A 17,927-nucleotide genomic window follows, 5' to 3' on the forward strand; every position below is an offset into this window, starting at 1 on the left:
CAGGGGTACCTTTACCTTTACCTTAGCCAGGCCCTAATTAGCTTCTAATTAGAAACTGCACCAATTCATACACCTTCAGTCCACTTTCTCTCCTGAGAATCTTAGGAGTAAACATTCATTACACAGTTGCTGAATCTACAGCTCTAATTTTTAAAACACTAAACTAGTACCAGTCACACATGAAAGCCAACAGCAGCAGATCCAACTCTTATTTTAAGCACAAAGCCAACCATATACACCATCATGAGCAAATAAACCATATTATTTTATTTTTAATTTATTCCCTATAATATTCATATAGTTTCCACTCCAGAAGACCGCTTCCAACCAAGGTGGCCAGATAAGGACAAGACAGGCATTTGTTAGGTTAAGATAGACAACACTAGGCAATATTCTGTAGAGTGCAAAAATATTGTAAAATGGCTTTTCAGTATAGTTACAAGGCCAAAATCCCCTGAGTGAGCACGTTCCCCTTTCTGAACACACACACATTTATTCTATAGACAAATGTATTCTGCTGAAGAACCTTCAATGATAGTTAGCTGGCTGGTAAAATAGCCTGTGAGGATACTATCAGACCAACTAGCATGATGTTGTGATTAGATCTCCTGCATTAAAGAAATAAATAAAGACAAATTCAGCTCCTTGAGGATGGGGTTACAGATCTGTATCAGTGTTTGGAGGATTTTCTCTTCTCATTCTATACACCCTGCTCTTCTATCCTACCATCTCCCCAGTTGAAGTTAGCCCCAGGACACAGGCCAAGAAAGGTATCAGAAGAGCTACATGCCCACCTGGTTTCTCAGTAGGTACAATGCAGACACAGTCAATTGGGAAATGACCCTTAAGAGGGCCACAAATGGAATAACAGTGAGGAGCAAAATTATGACTATTTTGGTGACTGATACAGTCCTTGTACAGCTGTCCCAGAACGTTGAGGGCGTCATCTGATCAGTCAACACATCAAGTGTCCAATTGGAAGACTCACTGCTGGTTTTGGAATGGGAGTGAGGCGGTTCCCAAGCAAGGACCTCCTCTTACCTTCTTCCTGCTTAAGTGAGGGATAAAAGAGTACGGTCACCCAGATTTCTCCCATATTACAGCCATGATGTGCTTTTCTTTTTCAAAAGAAAGGGGGGGGGTCAATCAAGGTGGTCATCCAATAGACCAATCAGTACACAGAACTGAAATCAGATACTAATTCAGAGAAGGGAAGAGGAAGGTGGAGGAAGGCATAGACTCTGGGGGTAGAAATGAAGGGGTAGACAAGGACAACTATAAAAAAAGGAGACAGCATAATCTTTGTTCTGATACATAGGTCACCCCAAATGCAAGGTCCAACCCTATTAATTTATGATCTTACATTTCCACTTCTGCTCCAAAAGGCCAAGTTAGCTTAGCGCAACCTGTTTGCTGGTCCATAAATAGTTCTTAACTGTTTGGAAACATTTGCCACAAAGGCGGGGTGGGGGTGGGGAATCAATGGCATTCTTTCCAAGAAAGTAACCATTGTATTTTGCCTCAGTGCAAGCATTTTGCCTCAGTGCAAGCAGCCCAATGAAACAGGGGTGCAATTAATGCAGCCCAAGTGATAAAAATAAAAATAATAAATATAATAACTGACTCATTAAAACTAGTTGGATATTTTTTTAAGCAATTAATTTTTTTATCTTTGCCTTCTCTGATAAAAATTTAAAAACAGCATTTTTTAAAAAAAGAAGAAAATCTGTATGTTCTTTATATTAAAAATAAAATACAAAACATCAACACATACACAAATATATTCGGCCTTTTAGTTTCAGTCTTCTTTTTTATCAGAGACACTGACAATGGAATGGTCATCATCACTGGCCTGAGGACAAACTTTATTCCTTGGCACCGAAGCAATTTCTGAAACTGGGGTTTTCACAGTCGGCGTGCTGCAAGTAAATTCTGTCTCTGGAAATATTTGGCAACGCTGTAGCTCGAGGTATGTTGTGAACAGTTTGGCATATTCGGGATGTTTCAGAGCAAAATCCTTGAACTCTTCTGAAAATTGAGAAGCACAAGAAGTTATTTCTAACACTGGGGGAGTTTGGGCATTGCGTTAAACCATAGCTTTACCATGAGCTTCTGCTTTTGCTGAAGTGCACCTCATCATGTCATCTGGACTGATAACCCGTGGTTTGACTAAGACTAGCCAACTTCAAAACATGTACTGGGAAATTGGATTGTTTAAACAAACCACAGTTAATATTAAACCACAGTGTTAGGTTCAGACAAAAGGCTACTGGCCCTGTTTCCATGTCAGGGTAAACTGGCTCCATTCAGCAGCTCCAGTTAGGAGCTTCTGAGTGAAACCCATCTGAGAGGGCCTTCCTTTTGGCACTAAATTCAAAAGCTGCTGAATGCAAGCTCTACTTGTTAAGGAACAATTGAGATTGCACTTGAAGTCTTCCAATTGTTTTTTTTTCAGCCGCAGCTTTACCTCCCCCGACACCTGACTCCTCATGACATCAGATGTGGGGCAGCTAGGCTTGGCTAGGGGAAAAGCAGCCTTGCAGGGCAAATAAATACCTCTGAGAACCCCAATTTGGCCTGGAGGTTCCTCCCCCTTGCACTAAGGTCTAGATCAGCCTTTCTGTATCTGTGGGTCCTCAGATGTTGTTGAACTACAACTCCCATCACCCCTAGCTAGCAAGGCCAGAGCTCAGGGATGATGGGAGTTGTAGTCCAACAACATCTGGGGACCCACAGGTTGAGAACCGCTGGTCTAGATAGACCATTTACTGCACATTCAATCTGAGTTGTTTGCAAGGAGATTAGATGCCACTGGCTCTTTAAAGAGCCTTCATTCTCATTTGCTTGCAGTGAGGTTAGATGACGTTGCGGGTGTTGCCCCCACACTTTCCAGAGCCATTTCCCCACCACTTTCCATGTCACAAAAAGTTGAATCTTTTGCGAAAGGGAGTTGGTTGCTCAATACCACCAAAACCACTCTAAATGTACGACTTGAATCCCACCTGAAAAGAGCAACAGACTGGAAGCGCTGGAACCGTGATATCCGAAAATGATAGTTAATTACAACTTTTAGGGGGCACCATACTTACAACAATAAATGCTTAGAGGGCTGCAGTTACACTACGGATGTAAAAGGAGGTCCACCTTGTTGAGCTATCATTGGTTTCTGAACAGAAATACTGGGACTGTAGGCAAAACCTAAGGATTCACCCAGTCAACTTGGCATCCTCAGGTCCAGGCAACAATTCCCAAGGAAGCAATTACACTTTAGGCTTGGCGACACTTACCATAGGAGAGCTTTTTAGAGTTGTCAGCGTCTATTTCCTTGAACAGATTAGAAACGTCGAGGCTAGGAAGCCCAAGCGCTGAACGCATAATTAAGCTAAATTCGTCTTCGTTTATGATGCCATCTTCATCGACGTCAAAGAGCTGGAGAAAAGAGGCACGTGCTGATGTTTCGCAATGGGAACTGTTGTTACATTGGGAACAGCCAAAAGGGCTTTACAGTTAAATAAGTGTCAAGGGAATTACAGAGGAACCCTCAACAGATGGAGGGTGGTGGCATGGCACATCAAGGGAGGGTTAGGAATTTGAGCAAACCATACATCACTGTGTAAAGTAATGTGAGATGGGCACTCTTGATAAGGCTGCAGTTTAGATAAAGAGACTAGATCAACAGACCAGATAAATATAAGCATTTGCTAATTCATTTAATGCATGAGCTTTCTTGAAATGAATCATTTAATCAATAAGATAAATTTTTTACAAAAGAAATTAAAGGAAAACAATGCCATATAGAGGCATTAGGCATTTTCTATTTCATCAGGAAACTCTGGCTGTATCTACACGCTGCAGCTTCTGTGCAATAATTTAGATTTTAAAAACTCCCCCCCCCCTTAGTTTGCAGCAATCTATCTGTTATATACTGAGTTGAATAGGATCCAAAAGGCAGGAGTCTGATTGGTCCTAGAACAATAGGATTCAGAATGCAGCTGAATAAAGAGCTTGAAATCCACTCTCGACTCCAAGTATATTTCACTATCTTTTTAAAAATATTAAACCTATTGACAATAATGGCCATGGCTACTCTACTAAGTCCATTGATTTCAATGGGCCTACTCTGAGCAGTACTTTGTTAGAGCCCGCCCCTCCCTCCAATGGATTTTGAAAGTTTATATGTATAGCGGAACTCTTTTTTTGGAGTTAAGATGCTAAGCTTGAGGACTTACCTGAAATGCCATTTGAATGGTCTGTTCTGTGTTAGCAGGGTTGCAAACCACGGACAAACCAATAACGTACTCTCTAAAGTCTATGGTACCATCTCCATTCTGTAAGAAATGCAGGGCAACATTCAATGGGTATGTGCTGTTCTCCCCTCCCTGACATTGTTGGGCCACATTCACAGCATACATTTAAAGCACTATGATGCCACTCTAATCAGCCATGGCTTCCCCCAAAGGACTATGGAAACTAGTTTGTTGAGGGTGCTGAGAGTTGTTAGGGGACCCCTATTCCCCTCACAAAGCTACAGTTCCAAAAAAATGATCAACCATCAATTCATCTTCACAGCGAATTCTACTTGTCACACCACACCCTACAGAACATCACAGGGCTGTGACACAAAAATGGGTGTTTTCTGCTGTTTCCCCTCTTCTGTGGAATGCCCTCCCCTCTGTTATAAACATAAAACGGCAACCACCGGCTGGTTAGACATCTTGTGATGATTTATCTTTTCATTCAGGCTTTCCCTGACCCATAAGATTGGACTGCTGAATATGTTTTGGGTCTTATACATTTCTTAGGGTTGCCATATTTCAAGGGGTAAAAAATATGGACACAAAAAGTTTTAGAGCTTTTTTAGGACAATTGCGCCCATGCCAGAGCCTGAACCAGAGCTGCTGGTGCGCGCACACACACACACAACCAAAATCCTAGACATTCGCTTTAAAATGTGAAATTCTCCCCAGATGTGCATGAAGGACCCCCAAAAGAGGACATGTCTGGGAATTCCCAGACGTATGGCAACCGTAACATTTCTGCTTATTTTGCTTTAATATGCATTTATTTATTTATTTATTTATTTATTTATTTATTTATTTTTCTTACAAAATATATCCTTTACGTAAACATTTACATGTGGTGTGTGTGTGTGTGTGTGTGTGTGTGTGTGTGTATGCACCCACACACAATATGCTAGTGTAAGGAGCAGGCTCCATTTCAAGCCACTGGCTATATCATCTGAAAGAGGCTGGCATACCAGCCCTCAGGAGACTGGCCAGTTTCCAGACTTTAAGGCAGAGGAAGGGATGGGCTCTGCCTTAAAAGAATGGAATGTTTGCAAACTGGAATTAGCACATTTAACTGCCTCCCTCCCACCCCAATATGCATCCTCAGTAAGGGGAGAAAAAAGTATTTCTACTCTTGGGAGCGGGGAGAGAACAGGCTTGCAAAGACAAATAAAAGTTATTGTATTTGTTAATGAAGCAATGATCACAAGCCTAGATTAGTATTTTCTCTTCTTTTCTGCCTCCTGTACTAAAAATAAAGGATGGATTTTTAGCATACTGGTACTAGTGTGTTGGGTTGGCATCAAAAGTCGATGTTGATAGATACCTGCCAAACCCCTTTTGCCATTACCATCATGGAATAATTAGTCAATTTTAGTTTCTCCTATTTCCAGTCTTAAAGTGAAATTCTCCGCACCACTGCAGCAATCTGCAAATTTCCTTTTCAAAAACCTTCTAGAAATTCACCAGCATTTAGTGTGAATTTCTCCTGGTAAACATGCAGTTTTAACTAATATACACATTTCTGACAGGCAATGGAATAATAAAATGCAATTTTGTGTGTTATCTTCAATAATGCTTGCATTTTTATGTCCTCAGGGATGCAAATATGAAAGTTGCAGGGAAAGTATGCAGAAAATGCCCAGTGAAGCTTCATAAGCTAAAGAGAGGTTAATTGTCAAAACTGCAAACACAATGAACCTTCATTCCTCCTATATGCATATAAATGTAAGGCAACTGTCACGCTGTAGTTCACCTGCTTGCCAAAAGGTGGCAGCAGGTGAGAAAGCAAGCTGTGTGGGTAGGAGGACGCCCGGGTGGGCATTTTAACAGAAAGGGGGACTCACTTCAAAGAGTGATATGGCAAACTGCTCTCTGAATATTGCCCCTCTCCTTTAGAAAGGGGTGGGGTTGCAGCAAGTGGTCGGGGGAGGGCTTGAAGTGAGGTATTAGGGGATAGGCAAGGGGTGGGTGATGTGTAAATGGAAGTGAGTTGACAAAGAGCTTGGTGGGCAGGCAGGGTTGGCAATTGGAGTGAGAAGTAATCATAATTAAAATGATTTTGAGTGTTGTTGCTTTTAGCACCTTTGATAGAGCAAACATACATTTGGAACTTCCTAGAGATGGAGTGCCTGTTGCGAAGACAGCTAAGTCAGTGATTATCCCCCCACTCCGCCATCACCTACTTTTCCAGTTCCAAATGGCCCCCTCCTAAAACAGCTCCTCTTTACGAAAAGAAAAGAAAAATAGCCAGCAAGGATTGGCTGTGCACATCATACAATGTTTACAGAGGCCCTCCCAGGCCAGCTGCAGCTATTCAAATAACACCATTCCAAAAACCAATATGAAGAACAACGGACATGGTAGGGCGTTCCCACTTTGGGTGGGGAGATGAGCCATGCCAAAAATAGGTGTCTGGGTTTCTTAATTTGAGAAAGGGCTTGCCAAGAAAATATGAATCATCTCTGCACACTCCGTTTACTAAACACGCAAACACCTGGGTTTAGGTCTGAAAAAGAAAAGGAGGGGAGCCAGGATTCAACATAAAGTCAGAACTGGTAACATGGTGGAAACATGAAGAGGTGGTTTTAGAAGAGGTGCAAACCTGAGGCATGTACAAGAAAGGGAGAAGAGAAGTTACAATGTGGAGTTCAGGTTACAGATAGGTAGCCGTGTTGGTCTGCCATAGTCAAAACAAAATAAAAAAATTCCTTCCAGTAGCACCTTAAAGACCAACTAAGTCAGTTCTTGGTATGAGCTTTCGTGTGCATGCACACTTCTTCAGATACACTGAAACAGAAGTCACCAGACCCTTCTATATAGTGAGAAGGTGGGGAGGGGTATTACTCAGGAGGGTGTTTCAGTGTATCTGAAGAAGTGTGCATGCACACGAAAGCTCATACCAAGAACTAACTTAGTTGGTCTTTAAGGTGCTACTGGAAGGAATTTTTTTTATTTTGTTTTGAATGTGGAGTTCAGTGTTCTCTCTCTGTGTGTGTTCTCTCTCTCTGTGCACCTCTTTTCCTTCTCCCCCATCCTGAAAGGTAGAAGGTCAAATACGTAGACAGGCGATGTCACTGCATATTGCGATGCCAATGTGGTGCCATGGAGAAAGGACCTGGTTTGGTATAAGGCACCTGGCTTCCTTTGTTCATATATGGATAAGGCTATAGCTCAGTGGCAGAGCATCCCTGCATGCAGAAGGTGAAAGATGCAATGCCCAGCATCTCACATTGACCTACTGCAAGTCACTCTGCATGAAGCTGCCCTTGAAGGCAATTTGGAAACTTCGACGGGTTCACAATGCAGCGACCAGGTTACCAGCTGAGGTCTCATTGATGGCTCCTGTTTCAAAAACAGCTGCAAGAGGCATGATCACAGGTCAAGGACAGATTTCTGTCAGGTGTAAAACAACAGAGGAGGGTGCAAAGCAGAGCTGGGGAAGGGTGAGAGTCTCGAGGGCCAGAAATAATGGTCTGGGGGGCCACATGCATCTCCCAGGGCCAAAGGTTCTCCAGCTCTGGTTTAAAGTAAGAAAGCATTAAGAAGAAATGAGGTATCCCCCAGGATCTGAAGCCCTGGGCTCTATTCCACTATAAACATCAATGAGGGTTTCCCCACGCCCTCCCAGTTTTCAAGTTATTGCATTGCTGAGTGCAAAAGTACGTTTCTCTCACACACACCCCTCCCTGGGTCATACCAAGCTGCAACATGATCAAATAAATGGCAGAAATCTCTTTCTTTGTTGTTATGATCCAAGTTTATTCGCCCTTGTTTTCACCCCTTCATGGCTATGAATTAGCCAGATATCTACTTTGTCAGTGCTTGCTTGGGATTCAAATGTGCCCTTGGGCAAAATGACGCAAAACACCAAACAAAAAGCTACGGACTACAATTTTGCTCAGCTTGCAACTCGCTCTCCCCCCAGTACCCATTCCTGTGTCTAAGTTTACAGCATTCCAGCTAACAGCGGACTTGAGTGGCCGAGTGCCAGTCACGTTTCAGAAGAGGAACAGCACCAACAAGCTAGCAAATATAGAATGATGAGGTGTCTGTTGGGGGGGGAGAGAAATGAAAGTGGGAGGTGGCATGGGAATGGGAACTGGTCTCCACAAGCCCCTGATGGTGTACAGTAAACATCTGCAGAGGGGAAAGAATTGAGGAGGATTTCGGGGAGGGGGCAGGGGTTCTGCCCTGCGCCACACAGTGATGCATTTTGCTGCACTATAACTATAAATCAAAGACACCCCACACCCTTCAACACATGATTACTGCTTGTGAAAGCAACAGTCTTCTCTGCCCAATTTAGACACTTTTTAAAATATGCAGTTTTGGTCCTAGACACAAGTACAGCTTACACAAGCGAAGTGTATCCATGCTCCCGAAATGATAAACAATGCATTTCTAAAATACACCAGCCATTTTCATTATTTAAACAAAAGCACTTAAAGGAAAATGGTGCAAATCATAGACAACAAAGCTAAAATGAGCACCTTGAGTAAAGCCAGATGTAAGTGTACAACCTCCCCTACCTTGCCTATCTCCCTGGCAAGCCTAAAACGTAGCGATGGCATGAGAGAGTCAGCCTCATTTCCAGAAAGGAACAGAGTCCAGTTATGTAACTAAAAAGTAGCGCTTGCAGCCTGAAGCTGGGAATGAGTGCCAGATTCTCCTCCCTGCCCCTTGGGTTGCTTTCAAGAGTACATGGTCAACTGCAGCCAGTCCTGGATGTTCATCTGGACTTTGCCATCACCAGCCCTGTCCAGGGACTTGAAGGCTCGGAACATGCCATCCAGGCGCACCAGGCAGCTGATGAAGTTGTTGAAATCCATGCTGCCATCTTCATCGGCATAACGGCGGATGATCAGTGCGTAGATCTGCTCGTGCAAGTGGAAGCCGGCAGCCTTGAAGGCGTCAGGCAGCCGGGCCATTTCGATGGTCCCCGCCGGGCCCATGTGCTGCTTGAAGACGGACTGCCACTTCTTGATGTTGTTCCACAGGTATCTGAACTGGTAGAAGTCCAGCTTGCCCGTGGTGTCGCTGTCCATGACGGACACCATGCTCCGGCAAGTGTCCAGGCTGAAGCCTCCACCTTTCAGGTCCTGGTGCCTGGCCATCACCTTGTTGAGGATTTCCATCAGCTCTGTGGGGCACACCTCCATGTCGTCGCCAGCCAGCTGGGCAAAGAGGCGTCGGAACTGGCGCATCTCCTCGCTCTCGTTGGCTTCCACATTTGCAAAATGGCTGCGGGGGGTCGGCGGTGGCTCGGGAGTGTACTGAGCTGCCGCTTCGCTGATGAGGTTGACGATTCCCCCGACGATCCCCACAATGTTCCCCGCTTTGTTTCCGCTACCTCCTCCTCCTCCTCCTGCTAAGAGCCCCCCGAGGCCTCTCACCAGGGCTCCCCCAGCACCGCCTCCGCCTCCAAGGCCTTTCATGAGGGCTCCGCCAGCACCGCCGCCTCCTCCTCCTGCAATGCTTCTCAGAAGGGCTCCGCCAGCACCACCACCACCTCCTCCACTTCCTGCAATGCTTCTCAGAAGGGCTCCTCCAGCGCTACCACCACCACCGCCACCACCGCCACCGGTAGCGGTGTCCAACAAAGCCTGAACGAGGAACATGGTGAAGACTTGGAGAGACCCAAGCACCTTCCAAAAAGCTCCAAGGGCGTCTGAGGAGAGCACAGTTGGGTGTGCGCTACAAGAGCAACTGATCTGTCAAAGCAATTACTGCCTGCCATGCCCATACATGTCGTCTTTCACAGCTGGAATCCATGGGCGTTGCAGGACTCCGCCCTCTGCTGCACATGAACAAAGGCAGCTGCTTCTCACAGTGCATTGGCAGTTGCAAACCCTTTCCCCAGAGACGCCAGACTCTTTTTAACCTCATTCCCCGTGCCTCCTTCCTTGCACTGATTCTATGCTGTCCCCCGCTCGCCCAGCAATGCATCATCTTTCACCAAAAGAATTTGGATTTTTTTTTTAAAAAAAAAGACTCCATGAGGATTGAATTACAAGCACAGCTTCTGCAGGAAGGATTATGGAGGGAGTTGGGGAGCATGCTTACCCTGTCAAATAGGGCAAACAGCTGTTCAAGAGCATCGGAGACGGGCAACTTCAGGTAGTTGGCAAACTCCTCGATTCCAATCCTGCCCCCCTTGGAGGTGCTGGCGATCGTAGCAAACTGGTCCAACTGCTCTCTGACGCTGTCCCATTTTAGACTATTGAAAGGGAAGAAAGAGTCCAGAGGCCCCACTTGCCATTAGTAAAGGCCACTGAGAGCTCAAAAGTAATAGAATAGTAGCAAAGTAGCGTGCTCCTGTTCATGGCTCCAGCCAGCCAGCCAGCCAGCCAGACCCATTCCATGCTCCATTCCATGCCATCCCCCCTTCACCTTATGGTTCTGTCTCCCCCTTCCTACAGTCATCCAGCATCCCATGGCCACTAAACACACTCAATCCTGCTTGAGCTGTTTTGGATTATCCCCCTGCCCCATTATTTCCCTTGTACACCTGCCAACCCTGGAGTTCTTTATTGTGCATGGATGGATTAGCTACCCAAGGAGCCACATTTGAGTTTGCTATCCATATGCAGCAGGGACAGGGAGACCTGTGGCCTTCCAGATGTTGGATACAAGCAGAGCATCTTTCAAGTCAAGCAGCCAACAAATCTTGCATCTGAATCAAGCAAAAGCAAAGCACTTACTTCAGTTTCTTGCTGATTTTGGTGAATTCCACCAATCCTGCCTCCATGGGCAAGGTCAGCTGTCCGGCCGAGATCATCAGGCGGCAGTCTTCGTACGTGTGGTCCGTAGTAGCCACATCCAAAGCCCTGAAATTAAACATATGTATGACACCACTTTAGAAGGTAAGCTCATCTTCTTGTTCTAGGCAAAGTAAAAGAACTGGCTATATAAACTAGCGCTATGCTGAAAGATTTCGCCATATTTCAGTTGGTTGTTTTCCATCAATTAATGAGAAACAAAACTGCATTGAAAAATCATCAAAGAGAGTGAAAATTTTGGTGACCTCCTCTTGAGTGTGATGCAGGGCCCTTGATGTGCTCATGTTTCCTTTCAAGGCGGCTGAGGAATGTTTGATACACTGTATAGGTAAAGCAAATTACCATGTAAAAAAGTCGGGGCTTCCCCCCCAGAATTCTGGGAGCTGTAGTTGTTAAGGGTGCTGACAGTAAGGAGACCTCTCTGTGAGTGACCCAGAGAGAAGGGATTTGGCCTAGGAAGAGTCGTGAGGGTTGGATAGAGAGGGTTAAAGAGTCTGGAGCTCTCCACCAATTATGTAGTGGCACTCACACAGGCTGGAAAGATTCAAGCCTGATATAATTTTACACCAGTCACCTGCCGCCTTAAGGTAACCTTGCAAAAGGATTGCCACGTCACCTTGCCATTTTGTTACGGACTCCACTGGCAAAAAGGACTGGATCCTTCTTTTCTTCCTCGGATGGAATGTAGACTGGAAGAAACTGAAATAATAATAAAAATGCAGTTACACAAGCCAGTAGAGTCTTAATAACCTGGGTAGGTTATATTTCAGGGCTACTAAAGGGCTCCACCAGCACCACCATCACCTCCTCCTCCTCCTGCAATACTTCTCAGAAAGGCTCCTCCAGCGCTACCACCACCATCAGATTTGATTTTGAATCCATTTATTTCAACAGATCTAACGTATGTCAATTGTTGGTTATCACCTGTATATCTATTTATGTATGCATATATCAAATCTATAAATGGGTCTATATCATACCACTTTAAGCAGTCACAGCTTCCCCTGAAGCATCCTGGGAGCTGTAGTTTGCTAATCCTCACAGAGCTACAATTCCCAGAGTGGTATAACAATCAACCCCTCCCCCCCTCCAGGAGCTCTGGGAATTGTAGCTCTGGGGTCCCCTAGCAGCTCTGAACACCCTTAACAAACCACACCTCCTAGGATTCTTTTGGGGAAGCCATGGCTGTTTCAGGTGGTATGATGCTGCTTCAAAAGTATAGTGCAGATTGGGCCTCTCTGTATGTATGCGTCCATGCAATATACAAACTTGATGAAATCTGCTAGGGAAGATAACCAGGTCTGCCAGTAGATGGCAGCACATCCATATATATTAAAAAAGCAAAATGCTCAATGGCAAGAATTAGCTGCACTAAAAACCTCTGTAACCAGTGCTCCCCCCCCCCCAAAAAAATGTTTAGGGGTACTGTCATTTTCCTACTCATATTGAAATACTGCCCCTCAATGAGGCCAAACTTAGATTCACAAAATGTTTAGGGGTATGCATACCCCCAGAAAAAAGCACTGTCTGTAACTATACATAGTTCTTTAAATTGTTGCATTTCTTCTTTTTTGAGAGTGCACACACGCAAAGAATGGGATGGCTACACAACACAGTCATGGCACAAGCCGTTTTAGGAAGTTAGCATTGATTTCAATGTGTGGGCTAGGAGCAGGGTTAGGCTTCCCCTTTCCCCATACAGCTATACTGGACATGGGGATATCAGGAGTGCAGACTGGGGCAGAGGATGTGCAACAGTGAGGGCAGGCTAGCTGGCATGGCACTGACCCCAGCGTGTGTCCATGTCAAGACATGATCTACTATTTGAAGGTGGCTGCATAGTCTCTCTTACCAATAAGCAAGGCCTGGATTCACAAAATGGATATACGTTTTCTTCTTATATACATAAAAAGGTAAGGCTGTCATTGTGCAGCTCGCAATGGAAGATTTTTAGTGCATCATCAGAATTCCGATTTGCATGAAGCCACAGTAGGGGAAGGGAACAAAAGACGAGGCTAGTTTTAAAATGGTGGTTTTAAACAACAGCAGAGGGTTGAATAAAGCAGGGGTGAAGGGACACAGCAGACCTGTGATGCTATAGGGGGAGCTTGAAGAAGCAGTGGGGATATGAGGGGGTTGGGTTAGGTATAAAGGGAGGGAGTTATGTCTTGGGAGGTGGTGGGCTTTTGGTGCAGGGGTTAGTGATGCAAGTAGGGATGGTGGCCCCAAGCACTACAATAAAAATGGTAAAAAAAACAACCCGGAATATAGCTTGTTCCTTTTTCTGCAAAAGGGAAGGAGGAAGGGGAGATACTGAAGTTTTAATTGATTTCAGCATTTCTCACATCTTAACATGCTAAGCATCAACTTTTAATTTTATTTATATTTTTCAGTGTTACTTTTTTCAAAATCACGTTCACATTAAAATAAGCATTTCCCCATCCATATCTTTCTATAAAATAAACCAATCATTTACGACTTCACTTCACCCCCATCCCTGGTTCCTTTAATTTTATCACCTGATTAATGTATCTTTCTCAAACCAAATATTTCCAATTATTTTGGCAAAGGCCAAGGGTTAAACAACAACAACAACAATTTAACCATTGGTGTGGGGCTGTACGTGCTTTTTAAAAAGAAAAAGAACATGAGAGATTATTTAAAGCACAGGATTGGGGAGAGGGGCAAACCCTCTAGGTCCAGTTTAGCAGGGAAGAAGAGAAAGGAAGCTTTTCTATCATTGCTCAATGTCAGTTCTCAAACATTTGCAAACTAATTGCTTGCAAACTAATCAACACATTCAGGTTTAAAATAGCAGCATTTCTCTGGTTCTCACCTCCACTTCAACTTTTGTAAACAGCTGGCACAAAGTCAAGACTAATGCCTCCTTGCTGGAAAAGAATTAAAATAAAACAAAGGTTGCAAACCATTTTCAAATCAATCCATTTAAATGTGACATTTAAACAGCCAAGTTTTCAAATGGACATTACAAATAAAGCAGATCTAAAAATTTTTAGAAGGCTCTTGTAATGATAATTAGGCTTTGCAATGAAGTGTTTCACATCCTTGCTACAGCCTTGAGATGATAGGCTATTTAATACATTTTAACAATTTATGCAATTTATGCAAGGCCTTTCCAGAGTGGCCGACAAGCTAGACACTGTAAGCAAAACAGCATTATTATGGATGAAGCTGAAAGGAAAGGGGCTTGTTTAAGACTCCAGTCCCCATGGGTTCAAGTTATGGGTATGGTTCTCACAGTGGCCCGGGGGAAACCCGCAAGCAGGAAATGAGCACAGCAGTATCTCTCCCCTGAGATTTCCAGCAACTGGTTTTCGGAAGCATAGTGCGTCCAATCATGCAGGCAGAGTGTAGCCACCACAGGTAGTAACCATTGATAGCCATATCCAGGCTACAACCCATCAACAGTCCTGCTTGCAACCTCATTGAGTGCTTTTGCCTGTCCTTGAACTTGGATAATGTTTCTGGCTTACCTGGACAGGGAGGGAGGACAGGAAGGGATGAGTGACCGAGTTAATGTGTTGCTCCACCAACTTTCGATCCTTGCCTTGCTCACTACCAGCATGTGCCCCACCCCCACCCCAAAGGTTGCTCAGAAGGGAACACGGCCCTTGGGATGAGAATACTTCCCCACCACTGCCCCATTAGTATACAGCTGCTGCGATATAAACCTTCTGAACCTTTCGAACAAGGCACCCATGTCTAAAGATCTGTATATGCAGCACATACAAAGATGCTGCAACTACTATTGTCAACAGCCGCCGGCAATAAGAACGTTTGTCATTAGGGTGGTGCCACTTACAAATTGTAGCCCTGCCAAGTCCACGTCACGGTATCCTAGAGGCAAGCAAATAAAATAAATGAATAGTTATAAACAGCTCGTTGGACAAATGGAAAGCAAAGCACAGCCGAGACCAGGATGTGGGCGTGATTCGCTAGCAAGTCTCTAGCAGGAAACCTGTGTTTCTCCGGAGGCTGTGGACCAAGTCTCACCATCCTTGACCACTGGTCACACTAGGCTTGGAATCTAGCAACACCTGGAGGGCCACAACCTCCCCCCCCCCATCAGATGGAAGAGAGGAGAAGACACAGGACTCACAGGGCCAGATAATGAGTTCAGGGGAGCCACATTTGGCCCCCAGGTCTGAGGTTCCCTACCCAACTTATTCTATCAATAAAATAATTGGGAGGGAACTTACCAATTTATTTGGATACCGAAGGAGCACTGGTTGAACAGGAACGCCAGGAATAAAGGCCCCTGGAAATGGAAACCAGACAAGAAAAATCACCATGGGGAGAAATTACGTGGACTATAGTTTGTGCCTAGGAATAATAATCAATGGACACCACCAACAAAAACCATTCAGTTTAACATGTTGAGTTAAGGGCTTTCCATGTTCACTCAGACACCCAAATCCCAGGAAATCACAGCTGTTAGGGGCCACATCCTTAACAGACTTGTTACTGAGATCCATATGTTGGTGGATCTACTACTGGACCAGTTTCCTGATCAAAGGTAGATCACAACTGAAGTGCTATCACCAAATATGTGGTCAAAAATGAATTGGGTCTCCTAAAGCATGTCATGCTTAAAAGTCCCAGGTTGAAGAATGAAGACCATCAACCTAGGCAAATTTGATAGTATGGGATCCTGTCCTGGGGCCAGTTTCACCACTACCTTGGATCTGGGTGGCTATCAGAAGGAGAGTAGAGGGATTCAATGTTCACTGGAATAGACAGCTGAAGTCTGTGGAACTGAAGCCTGGGCTTTAAAGTAGGAGTCGGGAACTGTTGGTCATCCAGATGTTGCTGAACTCCCAGCACCTCTGGCTATTGGGCCAAGTTTTCTGGGGCTGATGGGAGGTGCAGATTGGCAACATCTGGGGAACCAAAGGTTCCCCATTCCTATTTTAAAGATTGCAATGGGGGGAATGAAATTCATCAGATAAAGCATACAGTTGCCACCTAAATCCCCTTTCTGTTTTGTTCTAAAGGCCCTGTAACAACAAAGTGCAGATCGGTTCCAACTCCCTAGGCAGAAAAGCACACCAACACTTTTGGTTGTCTATTGTCTTTTGGAAGTCTATTGTGTTGATGAGATCTAGGCTCATTTCTGAACTGTACCGCTTCACACCACAAGGGGGAAGCTCTCCATATAAAGAAACATTCCTCACTTACAGAAGACAGAATGTTGCCTTAAACCAAGTCAGATTACATCTATTCCAGAAACAGGCACATTCCAGTATTGTTATTTAGTTTTCTACAAGAACCCCAAAGGATCTACCAACCAGAGCCTGGTGTAAAAGATATACAGTTGGGATTAATGGGACACATTTGAGCTCAATAATACATTTTTTTTTTCAGTACTAGAACATCACTACCTTGCATAAAAATTTTACTCCTGATAAGGAAGGAACTGAACTCATATTCCAAAGCAGACTCTCCTGATTTGATCCAGGCAGATCATGTGTTCACTGCTGTTCCTATTCAGAGTAGACTTGGAATAATTCCATTGATTTCAATAGGTGTACTCTGAGTAGGGCCAGCTAGTGGGTGGTGCTGTGGTCTAAACCACTGAGCCTCTTGGGCTTGCTGATCGGAAAGTCGGCAGCTTGAATCCGCACAACAGGGTGAGCTCCTGTTGCTCTTTCCCAGCTTCTCCCAACCTAGCAGTTCAAAAGCACACTGGTGCAAGTAGATAGATACCACTGCAACGGAAAGGTAAACTGTGTTTCCATGCACTCTGGCATTCATCAAGGTGTCCTGTTGCACCAGTAGAAGTTTAATCATGCTGGCCACATGACCCAGAAAGCTGTCTGTGGACAAACGCCAGCTCCCTCGGCCTGAAAAGAGAGATGAGCGCCTCAACCCCATAGTCACCTTTGACTGGACTTAACCTTCCAGGGGTCCTTTACCTTTACCTTGCAACCCCAGAACTCTGATTCATGGGTCCATTTCAGAATCTGTAGCCTGGAGGATTGCTTTGCAATGCATTAGAGGGTTATGTACTTCCTCCATTCCTCTGAAAAGGTTCATGCTTTAAATCTGCTTTTCAAATGTTACACACTCCCTCACCCCCCTCTAGCTTTTCAGGAACAATGCATCTGACACAACCTTTCTCACCTTGTTTAAAAGTGATCAGACATGAACGGTTTGTACATGTACCTTCTGGGAAAATCAATACCTGGGATCAAAAAAAGAGGAGAAGACATGAATATTCCATTAATTTAAACTGTCCCACAAATTCAGCAATTCTTGTTCGAGACTCATTTGCCAATGGTTCCTTCAGATAGCAATGGGGGGGGGGGAGGCGCACGTCTTTCTGAACCTTTCTTTCTTAATCGTTGGGTCGTAAGATATTGTTGGACTCAAAGTCCCATCATCCTTGATCACTGGCCACAATGGCTGGGGCTGATGGGAGATGCCAGATGCTGAAGAGGGCTGTTTGGAACAGTGGCCAGGGAAGACCCTACAATAACAGAACCTGTAGTGACACTTCAGGAATGCTGTCCTGTTTCTTGCAATACATACGCTCCAAAATCTGATGGAAGAAAAACAGGAACACCTTTATAACATCCCAGTTCTCAAACCATGGATCACTGTCAGAGCTTTCTGCTTCCATAACCCTGCTAATTCCGCCTCTGTTGTTCCATTCCACTTTCCATATGCTATATCTGCCACATATTTTGGAAATGTGTTTCTTTGCTATACATTTGGACACCACTTAAGATGCCATAACCAAATGTTGCATGACGGCTCCTGCGATAGCAGAGCAGGTTTTTTCCTTGACTGGATATCATGGGGAACCATTTTGAATCAAGATGGCTGATTGAACCTT

General features: G+C 44.5%; 2 protein-coding genes across 2 annotated transcripts in view; both read right to left on the minus strand.

Annotated features, from left to right (window-relative positions):
- Positions 1–247: 247 nt before the first annotated feature.
- LPCAT2 (lysophosphatidylcholine acyltransferase 2) overlaps positions 248–17,927 on the minus strand; it is a 31,873-nt gene continuing 14,193 nt past the window's right edge. Inside the window, exons 5-14 of the mRNA XM_081872172.1 lie at positions 17,213–17,273; positions 15,289–15,347; positions 14,892–14,926; positions 13,905–13,959; positions 11,685–11,767; positions 10,991–11,116; positions 10,353–10,506; positions 4,230–4,328; positions 3,288–3,429; positions 248–2,028 (exon numbers count right to left, since the gene is read on the minus strand). Coding sequence (XP_081728298.1) covers positions 1,799–2,028; positions 3,288–3,429; positions 4,230–4,328; positions 10,353–10,506; positions 10,991–11,116; positions 11,685–11,767; positions 13,905–13,959; positions 14,892–14,926; positions 15,289–15,347; positions 17,213–17,273 — 1,044 coding nt within the window. The 3' untranslated portion in view covers positions 248–1,798. The remainder of the gene's footprint in view (positions 2,029–3,287; positions 3,430–4,229; positions 4,329–10,352; positions 10,507–10,990; positions 11,117–11,684; positions 11,768–13,904; positions 13,960–14,891; positions 14,927–15,288; positions 15,348–17,212; positions 17,274–17,927) is intronic.
- Positions 8,024–10,213, minus strand: CAPNS2 (calpain small subunit 2). Its single transcript, XM_081872173.1, has one exon. The coding sequence runs from the start codon at positions 9,905–9,907 to the stop codon at positions 8,981–8,983; it is 927 nt and encodes a 308-aa protein (XP_081728299.1). The 5' UTR covers positions 9,908–10,213; the 3' UTR covers positions 8,024–8,980.

This window comes from Podarcis erhardii (assembly GCF_964252035.2).
Source record: "Podarcis erhardii genome assembly, chromosome: 7".
Classification (NCBI taxonomy): Eukaryota; Metazoa; Chordata; class Lepidosauria; order Squamata; family Lacertidae; genus Podarcis; species Podarcis erhardii.